Source organism: Salvelinus namaycush, chromosome 25 (assembly GCF_016432855.1).
Source record: "Salvelinus namaycush isolate Seneca chromosome 25, SaNama_1.0, whole genome shotgun sequence".
In the NCBI taxonomy this organism is placed as follows: Eukaryota; Metazoa; Chordata; class Actinopteri; order Salmoniformes; family Salmonidae; genus Salvelinus; species Salvelinus namaycush.
Window position 1 is genome coordinate 11,136,087 of NC_052331.1, and position 24,944 is coordinate 11,161,030.

Below are 24,944 nucleotides of genomic sequence, written 5' to 3' on the forward strand. Positions count from 1 at the left end.
GTCTGAGAGTCTTTAGTTGTCTTTTGGCAAACTCCAAGCGGGATGTCATGTGCCTTTTACTGAGGAATGGCTTCCGTCTGACCACTGTACCATAAAGGCCTGATTGGTGGAGTGATGCAGAGATGGTTGTCCTTCTGGAAGGTTCTCCCATCTCCACAGAGGAACTTTGAAGCTTGACCATCGGGTTCTTGGTCACCTCCCTGACCAAGGCCCATCTTCCCCGATTGCTCAGTTTGGCCGGGCGGCCAGCTCTAGGTTAGAGTCTTGGTGGTTCCAAACTTATTCTATTTAAGAATGATGGAGGCCACTGTGTTCTTGGGGAACTTCAATGCTGCAGAATTTTTTCGGGTACCGTTCCCCAGATCTGTGCCTCGACACAATTCTGTCTCGGAGCTCTACGGACAATTCCTTCGACCTCATAGCTTGGTTTTTGCTCTGACATGCACTGTCAGCTGTGGGACCTCCAAATCATGTCCAATCAATTGAATTTACCACTGCTGGACTCCAATCAAGTCGTAAAAACATCTCAAGGATGATCAATGGAAACAGGATAAACCAGAGCTCATTTTGAGTCTCATAGCAAAGGGTCTGAATACTTATGTAAATAAGGTATTTTTGTTTTCATTATGCAAAGGGTCTGCATACTTATGTAAATAAGGTATTTTTGTTTTTATTTTTAATACATTTGCAGAAATGTCTAAACCTGTTTTCACTTTGTCAGTATAGGGTCATGTGTGTGTAGATTGAGGACTTTAAAAAGAAATCCCATTTTAGAATAAGGCTGTAACGTAACAAAATGTGGAAAAAATCAAGGTGTCTGAATACTTCCTGAATGCACTGTATATTTACAAAAAAATATGTGGGATTGGAAATTACGCAGACAATTACATTGATGGAAGCCACCATCCATCTGCAATATAAAAGCTGATATACCCCCCCAAATATAAAATATATAAATAAATAAAACTAAGTGACAAACTCAACCCTGTCAGTCTCACAACCCTGTTATGATCAAACAACGAACAGGGTTGAGTGTGACAGGTTTAGTTTTTTGGCTCAATATGTCCACTGCTCCTCATGTGGTGAAGAACAGGAGACCACATGGCATGCATACAATGAAAAAATTGCACATATTTTTGCAATAAAAAATATAGCTTCCTTCTTTCTATACCCCATTGAACTAGTTTACTGCATACGAACTGCCCATTGCCTGTGAAAATTTTATTCAAACAGGCTATTCTGTATTTGGTCAAAGGTCAAAATTCCATTGCAATTAGTCTGTACATTTTCCAACTGTAAACCAATAGGCTTTCATTTGTGTAATTAGGCTATTTGGTAAATAATATCATTGTCACATAGCATATAACCACAATGTTGCTGAGATATTTAGAAAGCCTGGGAGAGACACAAATATTTGTTCTACAGCTGCACAGACTGAGATGAACAAGTTGCTTTCAGACTGAATGAGAGCTGTGTTTTGGTACTGCATCAAACCACTTCTCTGTTGTGCACTATGAGTTTGACAACTTACCCTCTCAACGTTCTCCACGGTGGGCCCACAGTGGGCTTTAAAAAGTCTCCCTCTATCAGTCAATGCTGTTGATGACACAGAGGTGGCCCCTGCCAATAGGCTAGCCTACTCCAGGTCAAGGTCAAAAGTGAGTTGTCGGGAAAGGTTTTCAGCATTCATTGTCCTGTTGTGATTTACACGTGCTGACCATGGTACTGACCACAAACCAACAGGTCCAGCAGCGCATGACAGGATCATGTTGAAACACTGACCTCTGTTGGTAGATTAGGCGAACGTTAAATGTTTAAGAGGAAATGCTGGTCTATCCAACAGTCTATCACAGGAGGCTGCTGAGAGGAGGACGGCTCATAATAACAGCCGTAAAGGAGCAAATGGAATGGCATCAAACACCTGTTTGATGTGTTTGATACCATTCCACTAATTCCGCTCCAGGCATTACCACAAGCCCATCAACCCCAACTAAAGTGCCACCAACCTTCTGTGTCAGATCTATATCATTTTCTTACAAGCATTTAAACATAGTGAATCTTTACAACAGATCTATAACTCTACCTGTGTAGGGCCTATCAGTATTTCTGATTAAGGAGTGCCCAGAAATGAGTGTTTTACCCCGCGTGCACGGAGCAGAGGGCACGCGGTGCAGCAGTGACAGCTGGGGGGTGGCACGCCCCCTCAACGTTAAGGGGGGCCACGGGCATGGCGGTGAGACGGTGACACATTCAGAACACACTGTGAGCTTTGAGTTCCATCGACAGACGTCGTCCTGACGGAGCTGGGCAAAACATTTGAGACTGACATTGCGCGACGCGCTTCACATATCAACCACACCCCTTCTCTCCAATGCCAGACCCCTGTATGTATTTTTAGCAGTGATGTTCACTGTCAACTAATCTAACGGAAAGAACAGAAAAGAACACGCTCCAGCAAAGAAGAAGATAACTGGCGTTAAGGCCGTTGAACGTTTAGTCCACGGAAAGCATCAAGTGAAATGAATATTGAAAATAATCTACTGCTTTGCGCGTTGGTGATCTTTACCAGTTCATCGGAGATAAAGGGTAGGCCTAGGTGTCAACAGTGTGTCTAATGTGTTTAGAGTAGACAGCCCGCTGAGCAGAGCAATATTTTGTGCTCCACATTCAGTCTACCTTGTCATCGCAGTATGTTCTGATGACAGTAGGACAATCTGTATAATGTAGGTTACATTTAGATGTAGCCTAATGTTACCTATTTTATTTGGCAGTGTTTATTGATTGGTTATACACTAGGACTGCATGTCAGTGCGGGTTATTATCAGTTTATTATAGTGAAGGAAGTTTCTATTGATATAATGGGCCTGTAGGAATACTCTTAGAATTTCTCAAACATATAATCAAGCATTATGTGTAGAACATAATGTGTGACCAGAGGTCACTCATCCCAAATTGTGTTGTTGACATTAATTACAGAACAACTTTCACTTCTGTTCATCAGCTGCATGTGTCACACAGTTACCCTGGAAACACATGCTGTAGGCCTAATGATATGATTTTCCTACTTATTTCCCAGTCATGTTTTTGTAATGTCTATTAGCTTCTTCATCTATTCACAACAAAATGAAACACCAGAACATTCTATTCCTACAGTGACATCATCATTCTTTTCTTGCAGGTCAGAGCATTTCTTTGCCCCATGTTGTCACCCCAGGCGCCCTCCAGCATGAGGGCGTGTCCACTGCATCCCCAGTCCTCCCATTGGTCAATGAAGATGAGGAGGAGCCAGAGCCAAGTCCTGCCAAACAGACCTCTCCAGACCAAGCGAATGGAGCCCCAACCAAATCAGCTTTTATTGACGGCGACAGGCTGCTTCAATCAGAGTTTGTTACAGATGCTGGTGACTGGGATGACATGGCTGTGACCAATCAGATGACCACATCTCTGCCTGCACCTGCATACACAGTCAACACCATTACCGCCACCCAAGACAACGCCACTCTCGCAGGTACAGTAACCCAAAGGATATTTGACTTCTATCAGAGACATTAAGCCTGCCTATATTCCCCATGGTTACCCAGAGGTAGCTCGTACCAGTGGACTGTGTACAGTCTGAAAATAGAGAGCCGCATTCTGCTAAAGCTGCTTGTTTGCAAACACAGAAGCTTGCCTCAGGCTCCAACCCACCGCCAGGCAGCATACCAGTGGTATAGAAAGTTGAGGGGTGTAGAGTGGGATGTGGCAACGTGATGTAGGAACTATCGTTTTACTGGACGGACAAATATAACTCTCTCTGTCGATGCTGAGCGTGTCTTCTGTGTCTGACACCTCTTCTGCCTGACACTGAAAAAACACACAATGTTACATAACAGCATCCACATTTCAGTCTCGCTCTATCCCACTCTCTCTCTCTTGCTCACATACTTGCTTTCTTTGTCTAATTCCTCTCCTTTTGATTTCAAATAATAAGTCGAGCCTCATTTAGGAGAATCAGGAATGATGGTACATGAAAAAAGGCTTGGCATTGCAGAACCTTTCTCTGTATCTTCCTTAGAGATGCTGTATGTGTACACTATGTAATACAGTTTATATACATAGTGTACAAAACATTAAGAACAGCTTCCTAATATTGGGTTCCGACCCACCTGCTTTTGCCATCAGAACAGCCTCAATTCGTAGAGGCATGGACTCTACAAGATGTCGAAAGCGTTCCACAGGGATGCTGGCCCTTGTTGACTCCAATGCTTCACACAGTTTTGTCAAGTTGGCTGGATGTCCTTTTGGTGGTAGACCATTCTTGATACACACCGGAAACTGTTGAGCGTGAAAAACCCAGCAACGTTGCTGTTCTTGACACAAACCGGTGCACCTGGCACCTACTACCATTTCCCGTTCAAAGGTCCTTAAATCTTTTGTCTTGCCCATTCAACCTCTGAATGGCACACATACACAATCCATATCACAATTGTCTCAAGGCTTACAAATCCTCCTTAACCTGTCTCCTCTTCCTTCATCTACACCGATTGACGTGGATTTAACAAGTGTCATCAATAAGTGATCTTAGCTTTCACCTGTATTCACCTGGTCAGTCTATGTCTTGCAAAGAGCAGGTGTTCTTCATGTTTAGTACACTCAATGTATAATACTGTTGTAATTCTATTTCTCTGGGACTTTCTCTCAGACAGTTCCTCCTCCTCGTCCCCTGTAAAGAGCACCTCCCCTGCAGGACTGCCCTCCACCCTAGGGGACACAACCTACCCTGTCCCTGCTGGAGGCCACCTCACCACCTCTACTCCTCCTGTTTTAGATACCACCCCACCTCCATCCCATGTTTTAACACCAATCCAGTCCTCTGTCCAACCCAGCACCCCAGCACTGACCCCTGCCCCAACCCAAACCCTCACCACGGAGCACCCCAAGACCTCCGCCCCAGTACATGTCCCTGCCGGCCCGCCTCACCAGGAGGTTCCATCAGAGCTCACCGTTGGAGATGAGGGTAAGGTGATAATTGACCAATTAACCGATCAACTAATTCACTGATTATCCAGATAGCAAATGACACAACAAATTAGCCAATGAATCAATCAAAGCATTTGACATTTTGTTTCAGACAAAGGGCCACACATCCACTCTTCTCTGGATCCTTTGCTGGCTAGCCTGGTCTCTATATTTATCATCACCACAGCCATAGTCTCTGTTGTCCTCTTCCTCAAATTCCGCCAACGGACCGACCACCCTGACTTCCACCGGCTGCAGGATCTGCCCATGGTGAGCATCCTCTACTGGACATGTTAGAGTCAGGTCTTCTATGGCATGTCATTTGATGTGGGATATATGATTTCGATGAATTTGAAGTGATATAGTGTTTTTAAACATTAACTCGTCCTAGTCTTGTCTTCCTGTCCAGGATGACTTGATGGAAGGCACACCACTTTCCAGATACACTTACACCTACTGATGACGGAAACCTCTCATCATCAACAGTCAACTTTACTTCTAGCCCAGCTACACAGCACACCCAATCGGCCACCGTTTAGGATCCTGGCAAAGCTTTTGACTGGACTGGAGGCCCTCGGCCAGCGCCCATGTTGTCTCACTATGATTCCCCCTGCTGAGCAGTTTCCAATTTGATTGTATTATGTTAACAATTAGAAGGCATTCAATACCCAATCAGGGGTTGCAGTATTAGGACATCAGAGGCTCCGTTTCGACATTTGGCCAACACCATCATTATTCCCTTTGAAGCTTTCAGACGTTTCATCTGCACAGAGGTCTGTTTTGTTCTTTGTAATGTACCCCCCCTCCCCTCCTTATACAGGTCATACACAGCACAGACCACTTTATTGTGTATTAGAAACAGTCACAGTGCCCTCTAGGGGATATCAGTGGAAGTGGAGTTCCCAATGAATTGGTAATGTATAAAGAAAATACAATGCCACATTTGATGTTGTTGCCAAGGACCATGATAGAGGGAAAATAGACAGGGAGTGAAAGATGCTTACTGTAGAGGGACCTTAGGTGATTTAAATGTTCACCAGTCTCCATGTTATGGGACTATTCTAATCCATGAACTGGCAAAACATTTTTTTAAATTTATCTAGGCAAGTCAGTTAAGAACAAATTCTTATTTACAATGACGGCCTAGGAACAGTGGGTTAACTGCCTTGTTCAGGGGCAGAACGACAGATTTTTACCTTGTCAGAAAAGGAATTAGCTCCAGCAACCTTTCGGTTACTGGCCCAACGCTCTAACCACTAGGCTACCTGCCGCCCCATGAGTGAAGTATTCTTTCAAACCAGAATGCCTAGTGGGTTGTCTTAACAAGGGATTGAGTTTCTTGAAAAACACCCATCCTTGGTCTTACTTGCATGAGAGCCGGTAAAGATTCTGTAATTGTAACCCCAAAAAGGCAGGGTAGTCTAGTGGTTAGAGCGTTGGACTAGTAACCGAAAGGTTGCAAGATTGAGGTAAAAATCTGTCGGTCTACCCCTGATCAAGGCAGTTAACCCACTGTTCCAAGGCCATCATTGAAAATAAGAATTTGTTCTTAACTGACTTGCCTAGTTAAATAAAGGTAAAATAAAAAAACATTTAACCAATGTACAGAAAGAAGTAAATTTTTTAGGGGGTAGTGACAGAAAGGGGGTCCCCTCCAATAAGGGTGACTTGATTAAAAATCATATCTAGGCCTCCTGGGTGGGGCAGCGGTTTAATGCACTGCATCACAGTGCTAGAGGCATCACTACAGACCTGGGTTCGATCCCAGGCTGGATCTCAACCAGCTGTAATCAGGAGTCCCATAGGGCAGTGCACAATTGGCCCACCGTTGTCTGGGTTGGGGGAGGGTTTGGCCAGGGGGAGCTTTACTTGGCTCCTTGTAGCAGGCTGGTCGCCTGCCGGTAGACTTCGTCATCAGTTGAATGGTGTTTCGTCTGACACGTTGGTGTGGCTGGCTTTTGAGTAAAGCAGGCGGGTGTTAAGAAGCGCGGTTTGGCAGGTCATGTTTCGGAGGACGCATGACTCAACCTTCTCCCGAAATTGGGGTAAAAATATCTAAAGATAAAACATATCTACAAGGTTTGATCCAATTTCAAGACTTTACTTTGAGGTGAAATGTTGGGTTCACCAACAGTGGTCACACAATGGTGCTTTCATGTGAAAGTGATTGGTTAAGGAACTTTGTGAAACACAAATGATGAAAAATGTTAGTATTATCAAAATGTGAATGCAAAATGTACACTTACATATTTATTAACTATTCAGTTGATAGTTATGTCTCACAAAATGATCCTTTAGATTTGCAAATTGGAAATACTAAAATGCAGAAACAGAGCAATGTATGTCTAAGAACTATGAGGTTTTAAATGACATCTAGATTGAAAATGACATGTTTTGTCTTGCACTGCAACAAATCATATTTACACTGTTTCACTTGTGATTTACCTGTAAGTGCCTAAAGTGATATAGGATGATATACAGTTGCAGAGTTAACTGTAAGAAATATGTTTTAAGGACTTGTTCCATTGTTTGATAATAAAACTGAAACCCTTTTAGCTGTGTGCTTTCGACTCTTCAGCAGATGAGTGATTCACAAGTTCAGAGAGTTATTGTATTGTTACTTAGTACAGTCCCCAGCCTTAATCCAAAGCTATTCAACAAATCAAGGACAGAAATTGCCTAATGGCTAAGGTAATAATAGTGTGTTTTTTGTGCCTGCATGTAGACTTAGAGGTGGTGTGTGAACTTTGGACAACTTTGCAGCTCAGAACAATGAGGACAAACACATCCCTCACACATTAACCTCTTGGCAACCTTTTTCTAATACACCTACACACATCTCACACACGCCCATAGATACCAGCATTAAAACACACATTTCACACATGGCCATGGATACCAGCATTTAAGTCCACGATAGAACCAAATAAAAATATTTAATATTTCCCATGGTCATTTTATTCATTATTATTTCATTAAGGATACAGTTTTGGCAAATATATGTATTAAAACATCACGCTCACAAAGAATAGGTTAATCAGCGTGGTGAAGCATGTGCCGCCTCTGTCGTTTGTTGCAGAAGGTTCTCTGGGCCTGTCAGTGTTCAGCAGTGGGTCAGGGGTCAGTTGAGGTGGTGTAGTTATGGAATGAGGCACAAACAGCAGTGGTTGTCTGTTTCCACGTTTACTGAACTCTGTCTTTCTACATATGCCATACACATGTATGGATGCCCACAACGGACATTCTACTACTATTAGATTGGGGTCAGATGGGGTTGCAGTACCTTACTGGGGAATGGTAGCAGGAAGGGGAGCTGAGAACCTCATCCCCGGTCTCATCCCAGACCACACCCAGTCACCACAGCCCAACAGGGTTCTGCCAAAGTTGGCTACGATCAGCATCATGCCCAGCAGAGCAATGTTCCCGAACGCCCCGCGCATCCTTTTCTTAGGATCTGGAAGGATAACATAGAACAAAACCCTTGAGTAATGGCTGCCATATTGTTTTGTTTTAATCAACTATTGTATTATAAGCATATCTATCAGTTGTCTTACCTCCAGTGGAGTATCCGTATGCGTAGATCTCCCTGCTTATAACCCATGTCATTCCAAGACCACTGACTAGGCGCTGTAACACACAAGGCTCCCTGTTAGTATACTACAGAAGACTCTTAATGCCTTAAAATCCCCTCAAGTCGATGTCCGCGACCCCGAGGAAATCTAGTTAGTATAATAATAAAAATCTCCATCAAAATGTGTCTGTTTAAGCATGGGCTGTATCTCAATCCAGCGCATTCGCCAATGGTGGTCTTCCACATCTGTGGTGGGAGCTACAGCGGTGTTTGTTTGTCAGTCCATGAAACATCCCAAAAATCGGTCTTCTCACAAAAACATCTGTAGCGCCCCGAGGTTTGGCTAAAAAAGTGTTAAATATAGGTGAAAACATTTTCACATCATTTTCTGATCTTTCTTATATCGCTCAGATATAGGACAGACACTTTAAAACTAACTTCTTTTTGATTACTTTTTTACTACTTGTTTTTACATGTATGAATTTGTATTCAATGTGTTTCTATGGGCTAATAGCAGTAAGGCCAAATTCAATGTTTCATCAGATAATCGTATTTTATGTTCTATTTTATACCTAAAGGGGTCCTAAAATTCCAAATCAAATAGCTAAATGACCCTTGGTATGACCATCGGAAAACCCCACTTTAGAGTCTTAAGGATTAATGAATGGGAATCAAATTTTGCAAAGACACAGATGAGTGTGCTTCCGAATATACTTTGACTAATCAGCTGTACAGTCTGGCATGCACGGTATGTGAATCTAACATAGAGTAAATTAATAAATGGAAGTCAAATTACAGGACTATGCAGGCCACCGATGGTGAGACAGAAGAGGAAGGCAGGGTAGATCTCCAGGCTGTAAAGAAATAATAACTATTAGTTAATATCACAACAAGAAATGTTAACTTTGTGTGTGAAAACATCTCGTGTTCTCTCTGCTGACTCTGTCAGCTACTTACTACATGTACATACTGTAATGAAACAGCAGGGAGCAGGTCTCAAACCCTCGACCCCGAGGTCCGGCGCGCTACCGACTGTGTCGCAAAAGCATGCTCGTGCGGCAGTCGATTTCCGCGCTTATAAACCCAGGGTCGTTACACTACTCCCTCCTTTCAAAGAGCACGTCCTCACGCTAGCTTGCGACTCTACGTCTTACAGGAACGCGCTCACCGGCCAAGCACACGCACTGTCGTGGATGCAAGTTCCGATCACTTCTGACACCAATGTAATGAAACAGGCAGGGAGCAGGTCTCGAACCCTCGACCTTCTAGCCCGAGGTCCGGCGCGTTATCGACTGTGCCGCAAAAGCATGCTCGTGCGGCAGAGTCGATTTCCGCGCTTATAAACCCGGGGTCGTTACAATACTATAGTATTACTACATACGTGTTCTGATGGGCCCGCTGGATGCAATTGAAGATATTTCCGGTTTCTGGGTCATCGCTGTACATCTGAGGGTACTGTCCAACAGAGAAGAGAAGATTAGGTAAACCATCCAGAGAGGTTTTCTTAGCAAACACACAGTAGGCCTACTAGTGAGGTTAGGATAACTGGGTCCTTCTTTAAGGCTGAGCCCAAATTGTTTCCTGGTCAGAGGAAGTCACATGGTAAGCCGTATCCATTTAGCTGTCCTGGGCCACTCACTTTGATCATGTACTTCTTGCGGGCTTTGCCAACTTTCACGGCGAGGTGGCCGATCATGACTATGCTGGCAACCCCAGTGAGAACGACAAACCCATATTCTTTAGACAGCACAACCATCCTGGCACTGATCTGCAAGAGGAAAATACATAGGTGAGTTGGTCTATCCCACTTTCACTGTAGATAAGATACTGGTTGAAAGTTCAATCCAATCAGGTAACAGATTAGTTAGTAGGCCCTATGTTTTAAAGGACATTACATGAAAGCTATTACACTGCCATGGAGCATAGGCTTCTATGCAAATATGAAATGTACTTATTCTGTATATTTGTAGCCTAGTTTACGGCGTAACTAGGCTACTAAAAACCCTTTACCCATACCAAAGTTTTACCCCTTGATTCAACCTGGACGCAGGGGTAGACATAGTAAACATACATTCATAAAACAGATTAACCACCCAACTTTTTGCCTTAAGTAACTATACCAAACATAACATATCATACTATTTGAGAGTCCCAGATTTACGTTTACCATGTTACGTAGTATATGAGACCAGGCTGCTTGATTCGAAATATCATCGATGTATGTGTAGTACATAAAAGTTACCAGGGAAAACATTAAATGCGCATAACAACGCATTTTCAACCGGGTAAATGCAGTTAAACTCGGTGTGCTAAAATCTCCCAAAATAAGGTCAAGCCAATGGAGAACTAGGAGTGCAGCATTATATCCAGCAACAACACATCATTTTGAATACTACTCAGCATTATATCCAGCAACAACACATCATTTTGAATACTACTTAGCATTATATCCAGCAACAACACATCATTTTGAATACTACTCAGCATTATATCCAGCAACAACACATCATTTTGAATACTACTCAGCATTATATCCAGCAACAACACATCATTTTGAATACTACTCAGCATTATATCCAGCAACAACACATCATTTTGAATACTACTTAGCATTATATCCAGCAACAACACATCATTTTGAATACTACTTAGCATTATATCCAGCAACAACACATCATTTTGAATACTACTTAGCATTATATCCAGCAACAACACATCATTTTGAATACTACTTAGCATTATATCCAGCAACAACACATCATTTTGAATACTACTTGTTAAATAAATTGTATTTACCTGTAAATGATGATCTGAATAATGCTCGCAAGTATTATTCCTGTCAGTAATCCTGTCTCTTCTGCTCCTGCATAGATGAGTCACATATTAACACACAGGAGAGGCGTGGTGCTTTCACTTAGTGGGGTAGAGTTCATGGACCATACCATAATATAGGTGGGGGAGTGTGAAACTTCCTAATGAGTTTAAACAGGGCTATATTTCACTCACAACCATAGAGATCCTATTAAAATACTAGAGAGGCTGGCATAAACCCTCAACGTTCCAGAATAGTATGAAAAGGGCAGCCTTTGTGGTAAGGGAGAAATCCAAACCAGTCTAAATGTTAGTAGAGGCATAGGTGATGAATTTACTGCTTTTAAGTAAGGAATGTGATATATCAGAAATTGTGTAATAGAATTTTAACCTACAACATTGTCATATAATTATGAATACAGTTTATACATGTTTTATTCACAAGTTCTGTATAAATATGCAGTACCAGTCAAAAGTTTGGACACACCTACTCATTCAAGGGTTTTTCTTTATTTTTTTACTATTTTCTACATTGTAGAATAATATTGGACATCAAAACTATGAAATAACACATATGGAATCATTTAAACAAGTGTTAAAAAAATCTAAATACATTTTATATTTTATATTCTTCAAAGTAAGCACACTCTTGGCATTCTCTCAACCAGCTTCATGAGGTAGTCACCTGGAATGCATTTCAATTAACAGGTGTGCCTTGTTAAAAGTAAATTTGTGGAGTTTATTTCCTTCTTAATGTGTTTGAGCCATCAGGTGTGTTGTGACAAGGTAGGGGTGGTATACAGAAGATAGCCCTATTTGGAAAATGTCCACTATGGCAAGAACAGATCAAATAAGCAAACACAAATGACAGTCCATCATTACTTTAAAACATGAAGGTCAGTCAGTCTGGAAAATTTCAAGAACTTTGAAAGTTTCTTCAAGTGCAGTCGCAAAAACCATCAAGCGCTATGATGAAACTGGCTCTCATGAGGACCACCACAGGAATGGAAGACCCAGTGTTACCTCTGCTGCAGAAGATACGTTCATTAGAGTTACCAGCCTCAGAAACTGCAGCCCAAATAAATGCTTCACAGTGTTCAAGTAACAGACACATTTCAATATCAACTGTTCAGAGGAGACTGCGTGAATCAGGCCTTCATGGTCGAATTGCTGCAAAGAAACCACTACTAAAGGACACCAATAAGAAGAAGAGACTTACTTGGGCCAAGAAACACGAGCAATGGACATTAGACCGGTGGAAATGTGTCCTTTGGTCAGTCCAAATTTGAGATTTTTGGTTCTAATCACTGTCTTTTTGAGATGCAGAGTAGGTTAACGCATGATCTCTGCATGTGTGGTTCCCACTGTGAAGCATGGAGGAGGAGGTGTGATGGTGTGGGGGTGCTTTGCTGGGGACACTGTCTGTGATTTATTTAGAATTCAAGGCACACTTAACCAGCATGGCTTCCACAGCATTCTGCAGCGATATGCCATCCCATCTGGTTTGCGCTTAGTGGGACAATCATTTGTTTTTCAACAGGACAATGATCCAACACCCCCAGGCTGTGTAAGGGCTATGTAAGGGCTACCAAGAAAGAGTGATGGAGTGCTGCCTCAGATGACCTGGCCTCCACAATCACCCGACCTCAACCCAATTGAGATGGTTTGGGATGAGTTGGACCGCGGAGTGAAGGAAAAGCAGCCAACAAGTTCTCAGCATATGTGGGAACTCATTCAAGACTGTTGGAAAAGCATTCCTCATGAAGCTGGTTGAGAGAATGCCAAGAGTGTGCAAAGCTGTCATTAATTTGTTTAACACTTTTTTGGTTACTACATGATTCTATATGTGTTATTTCATTTTATACAATGAAGAAAATAGTACAAATAAAGAAAACCCTTGAATGAGTAGGTGTGTCCAAACTTCTGACTGGTACTGATTGTCTGCATTGTTTATATGGAATGTTGGCATATTGGCATTTAATTTGAAAAATTATTGGAATCTTTCCACTTAAACTGGCTACCTATCTAGCTAATCAACATAGCCTACTGTGCAGATCATCTTAAAATTCTTTGTTTTACACAATATCTCATCACACCACTGGGTGACCATGGATGACCAACTCTCTGACCAAAATGCTGACATGTTATACTGTGATAAGACGTTTCATGTCCATTTTAGTATTCTAATTCCTCATTTTATACTTAATTATTCTCAATATAAAATGTAAACAACTGAATGCATACATTCAATGTGCATTCTATCTGTTGATCAAAGGAAATGGAATCCTGTTTTACAAGAGGTAGTGATTTAACAATACTACCACACTAGATGGCACTATATTCTCAGTAAACAGCAGCCAAAGTACACTTTCTGAATGGCAGAAGCTTTGAGACTGGTCTCAAAGAAAGGATTGTGACTATCCCCTTATGAGAAGTGTGAATAAATGCACAAATATTTTTGATGCCTCTTTGTTCTTTTTGAAGCAGGGACATACACTACCGTTGAAAAGTTTGGGGTCACTTAGAAATGTCCTTGTTTTTGAAAGAAAAGCAATTTTTTATGTCCATTAAAATCACATCAAATTGATCAGAAATACAGTGTAGACATTGTTAATGTTGTAAATGACTATTGTAGCTGTAAACGGCTGATTTCTAATGGAATATCTACATAGGCATACAGAGGCCCATTATCAGCAACCATCACTCCTGTGTTCCAATGGCACGTTGTGTTAGCTAATCCAAGTTTATCATTTTAAAAGGCTAATTGATCATTAGAAAACCCTTTTGCAATTATGTTAGCACAACTTTCAACAAAACGATTTTGTGGTAAATTGATGTATTTTATTATTTAAAAAAAGAAGTTGTAGATATATTCCAATGAAGTTAGATCTGTATATATTTTTAAAATATACAAGTAGGAAAGCCTTTAAGATAAATAATCCACTTGTTTAGACAGAAAAATTTAGATACTTTTTGAGTAAAGTAGCAATATGTGTTTTGTGGGCAACTCGCCCCCCTACTAGGCCCCTGGGGGCTAGTTGCCCCTTTATGGTTATGAATGTGTTTCTATTTGTCATTTAGACAATGACTGGCACCGTTAGCGCTAGTTAATGCTTACTTGCTAGCTAGCAACTTCACTAGCAGTAAATGCTAGCCAGCTAGCTAGTTAGCATAAGCTGCTAGGAGGGCTAGCTAGCAACCTTATTACCAGATTGTCTGAGGTAAAATACATTAAAAAGATAACATAACTTAATTGCAGTTGTAAATGTTTCCACTAGTGACTGATAGCTTTACAGTTAATGTTAATTTATAGCCTTTTAGCTATTTTACACAGCATTTTATGTCATATAGCTAGATCGCTAGCTACGTTTTTAGGAAAGAGCTTTTCAATTGGCTTCTCTCAGGTGGGGACTAGATTAGGTGTGAGCAGTTGAGGTGGGCACCAATTTTACTGGGGATGGAGTTGCCACATCAATGTTACACTGAATTAATTAGTTAAGTCATTGTTATTAAATGTTATATTCCATTCCAATGAATAGTTTTTTTTCTTTCTTTATTTAACTAGGCAAGTCAGTTAAGAACAAATTCTTATTTACAATGACGGCCTATACCGGACGACGTTGGGACAATTGTGCACCTCCCTATGGGACTCTCCATCACGGCCAGTTGTTATACAGCCTGGATTCGAACCAGGGTGTCTGTAGGGACGCCTCTAGCACTGAGGTGCAGTGCCTTAGAAAGCTGTGCCACTCAGGAGCCCAATTATAAACAACTATTGAAAACCTTTTGCTTCTGAATGTTATTTTAAAGACCGCTGGGATTTAAAATCTTGCATTACTCAAATAATATTTAGTGCAATTGTACATAATTGATTGTATAGAAAAGGAACAACAAAGAAAAGGAATGTGCAGGTGAGTTAAAAAGAGGGACTTTACATCAAATCTCCTCATAGTGCAGAAATTAATGGTGACATGTGCAACACCATTTCCCCCCATATTTTATTTAAATAATTAAAACAAGACAAATAGACTTAGCTTTTAAGTATGACTTACTAAAGAATTTCTAAATAAAACAGATGAAATGGATTTGAACCCTATGCCATAATCTTAAACCCTATGCCATTTACCCCACGGGGGGTTATAGTTACCCCAGTACTTTAAAAAACGCCCCGTTTCTAAAAACAACATTTCATGAAATAACTAAAGTGTCAACTGTAGCCATTTATTCCCCTTTATAGTTTATTCACCTGAGAATGACCTTCATCCACATACCAATTTTTCCCAAATGTTGCTTTTTTGTGTCAGCAATTAGACATTGCGCTTAGAAGGGCTAGTTACCCCCAGAAACCTATTTATTTTTTTGCGCTTTGGCTCTGAGAAAAGCGCTTTACAAATGTAATGAATTATTATTATTATTACACTGAGATAAATAGAGTATTATGTTGGGTCATTATAGGTCACAATTGTCACAATTGGCTACAACTTGGGCATTTTATTTCTAGAAAGCTTTGTGTACATTGGTAGAATTAGGTAACCTCTTCTAGTTTGTGTGACAGCTTGACTCCAGTTGTTTATGCTTTCTTGAGCTCCTCTCTCTCCCCACACACTCAATGCAACGCGTGAGCAGTGAGCACACCAAACCGACCACCTTCTCATTCGTGGCTCAGTTTCAGAGAAGGCAGTCACTCCATCCACCACGCTTGCAGGATACCAAAATACCAGTATAACACTTGGCTACGACGCACCAATGAACTCTCCTGCACAGTGAGTTCAAATGGCAGTTTGTTACGCAAAAATGATTGATACTGGAGGAAAAATGTTCTAATCGACCAAATCGAATACCAGAGAATTGGAACTGAGAGGAGAGCTCGGGCGTCTTGAGTCCTGCATAACCACTATAATGAATACGCGCGAAAACCCAAACGCGAGGCGACTCTCAGAATGAACTACAATGACAACTTGCGAGGACAAGTGGCCAACAACAAACCTCAATATAAGGTAACTATAATTGGATAATTTTAAATAGGCCTGGTTAATAGCATTAACATTAACTGATAACTGTCAGAGGACATATGCTATCAATGAAGAATGCGACGGCGTGCCCACTGGGCAAAAACTGGTTGAATCAACGTTGTTTCCATGTCATTTCAACCATCAAATTATATGTGATGACTTTGAATCAACGTGGAAAACTTATTGGATTTGCCAAAAGTCATCAACATAAGGGGATTTCGTATTTTTTTCATCCAACTTTTAACCTTAATCGAATGACATGGTGACATTTTTGTGGATTCAATTACCAAACAAATGTAAAAACTAGACGTTGAACTGACGTCTGTCCCCAGTGGGTGGTTTGTACAAACGGAATTGATGAAGCCCTTGGCGGTGTCATGCGTCTTGCCCTGCAGCCCAGTGCGCAATCCTTGCGGCTCATCATTCTGCTGATCCTCGTCATGGGGGTGGCCCCGTCCCCGGCTCTGACGGCGGGATGCCCGGCCCGCTGCGTGTGCGATGACCAGCTGGTGGTCCAGTGCGCCGGGCAGCACCTCACCACCTTCCCCACCGAAATGCCGCTCTCCACGCGGCAGCTCATCATCTCCAACAACCGCATCATTGAGCTACCACCGCTTCAGCTCAACTACCTGTCGGACTTGGTGTATTTGGACTGTAGCAACAATTCACTGACGGAGATTTCGGAGTCCACATTCGGTAACCTGCGGAAACTTGCTTACCTGGATTTGTCCTTCAACACCTTGACGCGGATAGAGGACAGGACGTTCGGGCCGCTGTCCAGCCTCGTGATGCTGAGGATGACGGACAACCCCGGCCTGTCGGACATTCACCCAGACGGTTTCGCGGAGACCTCGGCGCTGCAGGTGCTGGACGTGAGTAGAAACAACCTGACGGTGCTCAACATCAGCTCTCTCATCGGGCTGCCCACCCTGCGCTCTGTCGGCCTCAGCGGGAACCCTTGGAGCTGCGACTGCGACAATGAAGACCTCTGTCTTTGGATCCACATTGAGGGATTCAAGTTTCAAGGTAAAACTGTATGCACTTTCAGAGAGAAATACACATCCAGATAGAATATGGAACTATAACATTTTATCTGTTCTTTGTGGTTACATATTTGACCAACATTGACATTGTGCATGTTCATTTATACAGTAATTATTTTTCAACTTGTCCTTTCCTGGGATTTGAACTCACAACCTCTTAGTTCACAGCAAGCCAATCTTCCTGCTACACCCCCATGCCTGTGTCAGTTATCAGTTAATCTGACTATTCTCTCATCATTGATTTGATTGACTTATTTACTTATTTTAGGGTGTTCACACTCCTGAAGTGCTCACTGAAAGCATTTCACTTTCACAACCACACGCTGTGTTGTAAGCTATGAGCTCAGTCCCTTTGATCGTCACTATCAGCCGTCTGGATCTCATCTGTTTTGAGAGGCACCATCTGTCGTTGTCTCAGCAGTTTAGAAAATAAGCTGCTGATTTATGGAAAAAGCTCAGGTTCTTCAGTGAGTTTGAAAGAGGGGTCTCAAATGAGCATAGGGGGGTTTTAAAGTGTGTGTGTGTCTCAGTCACCAGATCTCAACCCAATTTAACACTTGTGGGAGATTTTGGAGTGGTGCCTGAGACAGCATTTTCCACCACCATCAACAAAACACCAAATGATGGAATTTCTTGGGGAAGAATGGTGTTGCATCCCTTCAGTAGAGTTTGCAGACACTTGTAGAATCTATGCCAAGGCACATGGAAGCTGTTCTGGCTCGTGGTGGACCAACACCCTATTAAGACACTTTATCTGGGTGTTTCCTTTATTTTGACAGTTACATGTATTTCTTTACTGCATACATTTCATGCGCGGTTGCCTGCATCATGGGGCCTAGGATAAGTTTTGAAACAGGTGATAGTGGAGGCTAAACCTAACAGCAATTGTCGACGATCAAATAACACACGACCGAAATGAGAGACGTACTGAGGAACCTTTCTCTTATTCCTTCATTCACGCATGCAATTAAGGCCTAATCCAAAAACCCACAGTGTCTAGACGTGAAATGACCAGTGAATCTCCACCTGTGTCCACCTGCACATGCCCCACCAACCGGAAACACTTCAATCAACAAACTACACGGAGTATACAAAACATGAACACCTGCTCTTTCCATGACATAGACTGACCAGATGAATCCAGGAGAAAGCTACGATCCCTTATTGATGTCACTTGTTCAATCCACTTCAATCAGTGTAGATGAAGGGGATGATACAGGTTAAAGAAGGATTTTTAAGCCTTGAGACAATTGAGACATGGATTGTGTGTGTGTGCCATTCAGCGGGTGAATGGTTAAGCCAAAAAATATAAGTGCCTTTGAACGGGTTATGGTAGTAGGTGCCAGGCGCACCGGTTTGTGTCAAGAACTGCAATGCTGCTGGGTTTTTCCACACTCAACAGTTTCCTGTGTGTATCAAGAATGGTCCACCACCCAAATGACATCCAGCCAACTTGACACAACTGTGGAAAGCATTGGAGTCAACACGGGCCAGCATCCCTGTGGAACGCTTTCGACACCTTGTAGAGTCCATGCCCCGTCCAGTTGAGGCTGTTCTGAGGGCAAAAGGGGGGCGGGAGGTGCAACTCAATATTATGAAGTGTTCTTAATGTTTGGTATACTCAGTGTATATGCCTATATGTAACGAACGTGCCTCAGGGAACCACGCTCATGTGATCAGTAACCTTGCCTTAGACTTGAACACCTCAGTTAGTGCCTTAGGCCTTTAGCTCAGTGGCCTAACAGTCTTGTTGTGCGCGATAGACTTGGGTTCAAATCCAGTCGGTTACCTATGCAACAACATTTCTTTTGAATAAGGATTGATTCTTTTTCTGTTGTATTCTTGTATCTTGACAGATTAATGTACTGTACAACCGCTTTTGGCTTTGTTCAGTTTGGAGTGGTATTCCCTGCTTTTTTGGGATGTGTCAATACACAAAAGGGTAGCTACAGTTGAAGTCGGAAGTTTATATACACCTTAGCCAAATACATTTAAACTCAGTTTTTCACAATTCCTGACATTTAGTCCAAGTAAAAATGCTCTGTCTTAGGTCAGTTAGGATCACCACTTTATTTTAAGAATGTGAAATGTCAGAATAATAGTAGAGAGAATTATTTATTTCAGCTTTTATTTCTTTCATCACATTCCCAGTGGGTCAGAAGTTTACATACACAATAGTATTTGGTAGCATTGCCATTAAATTGTTTAACTTGGGTCAACCGTTTCGGGTAGCCTTCCACAAGCTTCTCACAATAAGTTGGGTGTATTTAGACTCATTCCTCCTGACAGAGCTGGTGTAACTGAGTCAGGTTTGTAGGCCTCCTTGCTCGCACACGCTTTTTCAGTTCTGCCCACACATTTTCTATAGGATTGAGGTCAAGGCTTTGTGATGGCCACTCCAATACCTAGACTTTGTTGTTCTTAAGCCATTTTGCCACAACTTTGGAAGTATGCTTGGGGTCATTGTCCATTTGGAAGACCCATTTGCAACCAAGCTTTAACTTCCTGACTGATGTCTTTAGATGTTGCTTCAATATATCCACATCATTTTCCTGCCTCATGATGCCATCTATTTTGTGAACTGCACCAGTCCCTCCTGCAGCAAAGCACCCCCACAACATGATGCTGCCACCCCCGGGCTTTACGGTTGGTATGGTGTTCTTCGGCTTGCAAGCCTCCCCCTTTTTCCTCCAAACATAACGATGGTCAGCATGACCAAACAGTTCTATTTTTGTATCATCAGACCAGAGGACATTTCTCCAAAAAGTACGATCTTTGTCCCAATGTGCAGTTGCAAACCGTAGTCTGGCTTTTTTTTATGGCGGTTTTGGAGCAGTGGCTTCTTCCTTGCTGAGTGGCCTTTCAGGTTATGTCGATAAAGGACTCGTTTTACTGTGGATATAGATACTTTTGTACCTGTTTCCTACCGCATCTTCACAAGGTCCTTTGCTGTGGTTCTGGGATTGATTTGCACTTTTCGCACCAAAGTACGTTCATCTCTAGGAGACAGAACGCGTCACCTTCCTGAGCGGTATGACGGCTGCGTGGTCCCATGGTTTTTATACTTGCGTACTATTGTTTGTACAGATGAACTTGGTACCTTCAAGCGTTTGGAAATTGCTCCCAAAGATGACCCAGACTTGTGGAGGTCTACAATTATTTTTCTGAGGTCTTGGCTGATTTCTTTTGGATTTTCCCTTGATGTCAAGCAAAGAGGCACTGAAATTGAAGGTAGGCCTTGAAATACATCCACAGGTACACCTCCAATTGACTCAAATTATGTCAATTAGCCTATCAGAAACTTCTAAACTTCTAAATCATTTTCTGGAATTTATCAAGCTGTTTAAAGGCACAGTCAACTTAGCGTATGTAAACTTCTGACCCACTGGAATTGTGATACAGTGAATTATAAGTGAAATAATCTGTCTGTAAACAATTGTTGGAAAAATGGCTTGTCATGCACAAAGTAGATGTCAAAACCGACTTCCCAAAACTATAGTTTCTTAACAAGAAATTTGTGGAGTGGTTGAAAAACGAGTTTTAAGTGTATGTAAACCTCCGACTTCAACTGTATTTATAGTGCATCTCGCTGAGCAAGAGCCTGTCACACCATGATACACTTACTAACAGGCATCCCCCATCAAACGCGCACACAGACCAGCTCGTCATCCTCTCCTCTGCAGCTCAGGCAGAATCCTAAACTAGTCCTGTAAGAGCTCTTCTACTTCCTGCTGCTTACTGCCTTTGTCTGCTTTCATTTGGAGCGGAGTCCCTTCCAGTCACAGCTTCCAGAAAGGGAGAACACACACATGCACGCACACGGGGGACTCGCTCCGGGGGGGGGGGGGGGTACTGTATAAAGCAGAAGGACAGAAGGTGTATAGAGAAGCCGTGTTTTTGATCGTCACCATCAGCCGTCTGGATCTCACCTGTTCGGAGAGGCACCGCCTGTCGTTCTCTCAGCAGCTTAGAAATAATGCATTGATAGAAGGAAGAAGGGAAGAAAAACTCACAGAAGGAACTAACAGATTCTCCACTGCTGTCTCGCCTCCTGAAGATTAGCATACTGCCTGTAATTAGTAGTTATATACGGAGAGACGCTAGGAATAGCGTGGTGTGTGGACGGGACGGGGAGAGGAAGCCTCTCCTTTGATGTCGGCCACAAAGGGGGGTGAGAGGGTGGCCCGGGGGCTTCCATGCCTTGGGGAGAGAATGAACTCTAGCTAAGTAGAGGAAGTGGAAGGAGTACTTCATGTTCACTGGGAAGAGGAGGGTAGCGTGTTGTATTATTGAAATGAGTGCTACTGTAGTGGTGCCAGGAGGTCTGAGGCTAGCTAGGTCAGAGGACAGTTCCAAGTGTAGTGCTGTGTGTGTCACACATCTGTGCTGCTAAATTCGTTTCTAAACTCTCATGGCATTTGAAGACAAAATGGAATGTCTTTGGAGGCAACAGGAAATCTAGGCCTGTCTCTGTTGTTATCCCTTATCCCTAACTCCATTAGTAGTTATGTACCCCCTTATATACTCGGTTATGCATCTGCCCTGCCTTTAATTAAATAATCAAAGACGGAGAGCAAAGGGTCAGTTGTGATGTAGGCTAAGACAAATCAAGAATATATGGTGTGGATTTCTACAATGGAACACTAAGTATTCATTTGATGTAAATCGGATATATTATGGACCTTCCCTTGTGCTATTCTGTTTCAGTACATATCATTGTCTGTAGCTGTCACGTTCCTGACCTTATTTTCCTTTGTTTAGTCTTTATTTAGTTGGTCAAGACGTGAGCTGGGTGGGTATAGTCTATGTTCTGTGTTTCTATGTTTAGGTTTATCATATTGGCCTGATATGGTTCTCAATCAGAGGCAGGTGTTTTGCGTTGTCTCTGATTGGGAACCATATTTAGGTAGCCTGTTTTGTGTTGGGGTTTGTGGGTGGTTGTCTTCTGTCTTTGTGTCTATGCACCAGATAGGACTGTTTCGGTTTTTCACATTTGTTGTTTTCGTATTTTGTAGTGTTCACGTTTATTGTCTTAATTAAAGTCATGATGAACACTAACCACGCTGCGCTTTGGTCCGATCCCTGCTACACCTCCTCTTCAGACGAAGAGGAGGAAATCTGCCATTACAGTAGCTCCATTCAGATTTGTACTTAAGGATTTGAAATGTCTCTAAAGTGAAACTAGCACAACATACTGTATGTCTCCATTTCCTCAAAAAGTCCATACATGCACAATGTATGGACAAAGCCTGCCTGCACAGGTTCTGTTGGGCAAAATAAGCCAGAGCAAAGTCTGCTGGCATGAAACACAGAATACAGAACAGAGCAGAGCCAGCCGGTCAGTCAGCCAGCCAGGCAGCCAGGCAGCCAGGCATAAAAAGCTAAAGTCGCTTGATCTCATCCCGAGAGAGATCCCCCCCCCAACACAAAAAGCTGCGAAAACAAAAGCAAATTAAAGCGTGTCCTTTGAAATTCTCCAACACGACGGGTATTGCAAGCACATTCCAGGCTTTTTTCTTCTTCTGAAATATTACCCCTAACAAACGGGGTCTTTTACATGATACCCAGGCAGCCACACACACAGTATTAGCATCATTAGATCGATAGCATCTGTTATTAGACCAACGTACTAAATCAAACTATTTGCATCCCAAAACACATTTCCTCTTCCCCCGCACAGTAGGTGTCACCTGTCAGTCAGGTGTTTGAAGCTACAGAACAGCAGTTCCCTGTTCTGACATTCAAAACAAACATCACCTTTTCTATTGAGATTCACGAATTCTGAGTGAGTGAGGGGCTTAGTTATGATCCAACTAGGAGCCTGTTGGAGCCAGGCAGCTTAGAAGATGAAAAGCCATGCTAACTGTACCGTACCAGTCAGACACAAAAGACAGAGTTACCCAGTGAAATCCAGAGGGGCTGAAATCGTCTTGAATTATTCAAAAGCCTTGAACTTGGTGTAATGTAATATCAACGTAACAGCACACCAATAGCAGGCTGTCACTCCTATTCGGTTATTTTCTGATAAGGGAAACAAATCAACATTTATTGGTCGCATACACAGTTTTGCAGATGCTATCGCAGGGGCAGCGAAATGCTTATGCTTCTATGTCCAACAGTGGAGCAATATCTAGCAATAAAAAATGATTTAGCAGGTACTGTTTTCTTACATGGTCGTTTTTATTATAGCTGCAAATGGAAAGATATTTCAGTCGGGAGTGTGTGTGTGTGTGTTATCCATCTCTCATGAAGGTTATGTAAAACTATATAATGTAATGTGTATGAATTATTCAACAGGCCAGAGATCTCTATTTGATGAAATATAATATTGATATCTCCTTCCATGGGTGGGTAACCTACGCGCTCCCCAACACTGGCAACACTTCAAAGAACATTTCCAACATTATTATGTGTACACAGTGTGCTGACTAATGCATCTGACTTAGAATATTTCCCACATCAGCTTTTATAGAGAAAAACAAACTACTACTGTTGTCTTAACCTTAGCAGGCCTAGTCCTAAGAGTAATGCTCAAGTTAGGGTTAGGGAATTGATCATAATAATGGTGTCAGTTAGTTGTTCTTGTTCTGGTAATACTGTATAGGCTCAGTACTAATTGCAATGACTACTAGGGCCCGCACTCTTTCCTGGTCATGTGACCTGACCAGGAAAAACAGTCTGCACTAGTGTAGCCTATAACTAGGACCCAGAGTTTTTACTGGTCACGTGACATGCTGAAGAAAACCTCTAATCATTACAGCTAGTGAAAGGCTTTTACTGCTGTATCACCAATGCAAGTTCTAGTATGACTTACGTAAGTAATGTCATTAACCCCCACCTGTGCTGTGTTCTCTTTTCCAGACGAGGGCCAGACGGTGTGCGGGGGTCCTTCTGACCTGCGGGGGCAGCGTCTGGGTGAGCTGGGGCTGCAGCTGCGGTCGCGGTGCCACCAGGGCCTGGGATCGTGGGACTACCTGTTCTTCGTCGCCATCGGCTTCATCATCTTCGCGGCGGGCACGGTGTCTGCGTGGGCCATCGGGGTGGTCATGGTGCTGTACGAACGCTACGTCAAGAAGAAGAGCGAGCAGATGGACCCCGAGGACGAGGTGGAGCAGGGCGCAGGACCTGGCACGGGGAGTGGGGGTCGTCACGATGCAAATCCACATGGCAATGGAGGTTTGAAAAACACTGGTCACATGGTGGTTTGACTCCTCCCTGTAGCCCCCCCCCCCCCTCCCCTTCCGGCTGTGCCTCGGAACCCACAGAACTACAAAACCTGTGATGTCATAGGATGGCAGAGATTAAGAAGAAACTTCAAAGTAGAGCACACTGGGATTTCTATTGACTCCCTTGTAAAAGACAAACGAGAGACAACACAGAGATGTGCCTGACTGTCATTGAGATTGAGAGTTGAATGGTCATAGTCATATACACTGAATGTACAAAACATTAGGAACACCTTCCTGATATTGAGTTGCACCCCCTTTGGCCCTCAGAACAGCCTCAGTT

At 42.6% G+C, this 24,944-nt stretch overlaps 3 protein-coding genes across 3 annotated transcripts; 2 read left to right on the forward strand and 1 right to left on the reverse strand.

Annotated features, from left to right (window-relative positions):
* Positions 1-2,127: 2,127 nt before the first annotated feature.
* Positions 2,128-6,118, forward strand: LOC120020642 (flocculation protein FLO11-like). Its single transcript, XM_038964350.1, has 5 exons — positions 2,128-2,233; positions 3,179-3,508; positions 4,682-4,996; positions 5,111-5,268; positions 5,408-6,118. The coding sequence occupies exons 1-5, from the start codon at positions 2,128-2,130 to the stop codon at positions 5,456-5,458; spliced, it is 960 nt and encodes a 319-aa protein (XP_038820278.1). The 3' UTR covers positions 5,459-6,118.
* A 1,776-nt stretch (positions 6,119-7,894) lies between these two features.
* On the reverse strand, positions 7,895-11,478 carry LOC120020234 (microsomal glutathione S-transferase 3-like). Its single transcript, XM_038963764.1, has 6 exons — positions 11,366-11,478; positions 10,209-10,337; positions 9,951-10,024; positions 9,366-9,423; positions 8,553-8,625; positions 7,895-8,452 (listed from the first exon to the last, which is right to left on the reverse strand). The coding sequence occupies exons 2-6, from the start codon at positions 10,323-10,325 to the stop codon at positions 8,283-8,285; spliced, it is 492 nt and encodes a 163-aa protein (XP_038819692.1). The 5' UTR covers positions 10,326-10,337; positions 11,366-11,478; the 3' UTR covers positions 7,895-8,282.
* A 5,291-nt stretch (positions 11,479-16,769) lies between these two features.
* LOC120020643 (leucine-rich repeat-containing protein 52-like) lies at positions 16,770-24,643 on the forward strand. Its single transcript, XM_038964351.1, has 2 exons — positions 16,770-17,418; positions 24,297-24,643. The coding sequence occupies exons 1-2, from the start codon at positions 16,770-16,772 to the stop codon at positions 24,641-24,643; spliced, it is 996 nt and encodes a 331-aa protein (XP_038820279.1).
* The last annotated feature ends 301 nt before the right edge of the window (positions 24,644-24,944 follow it).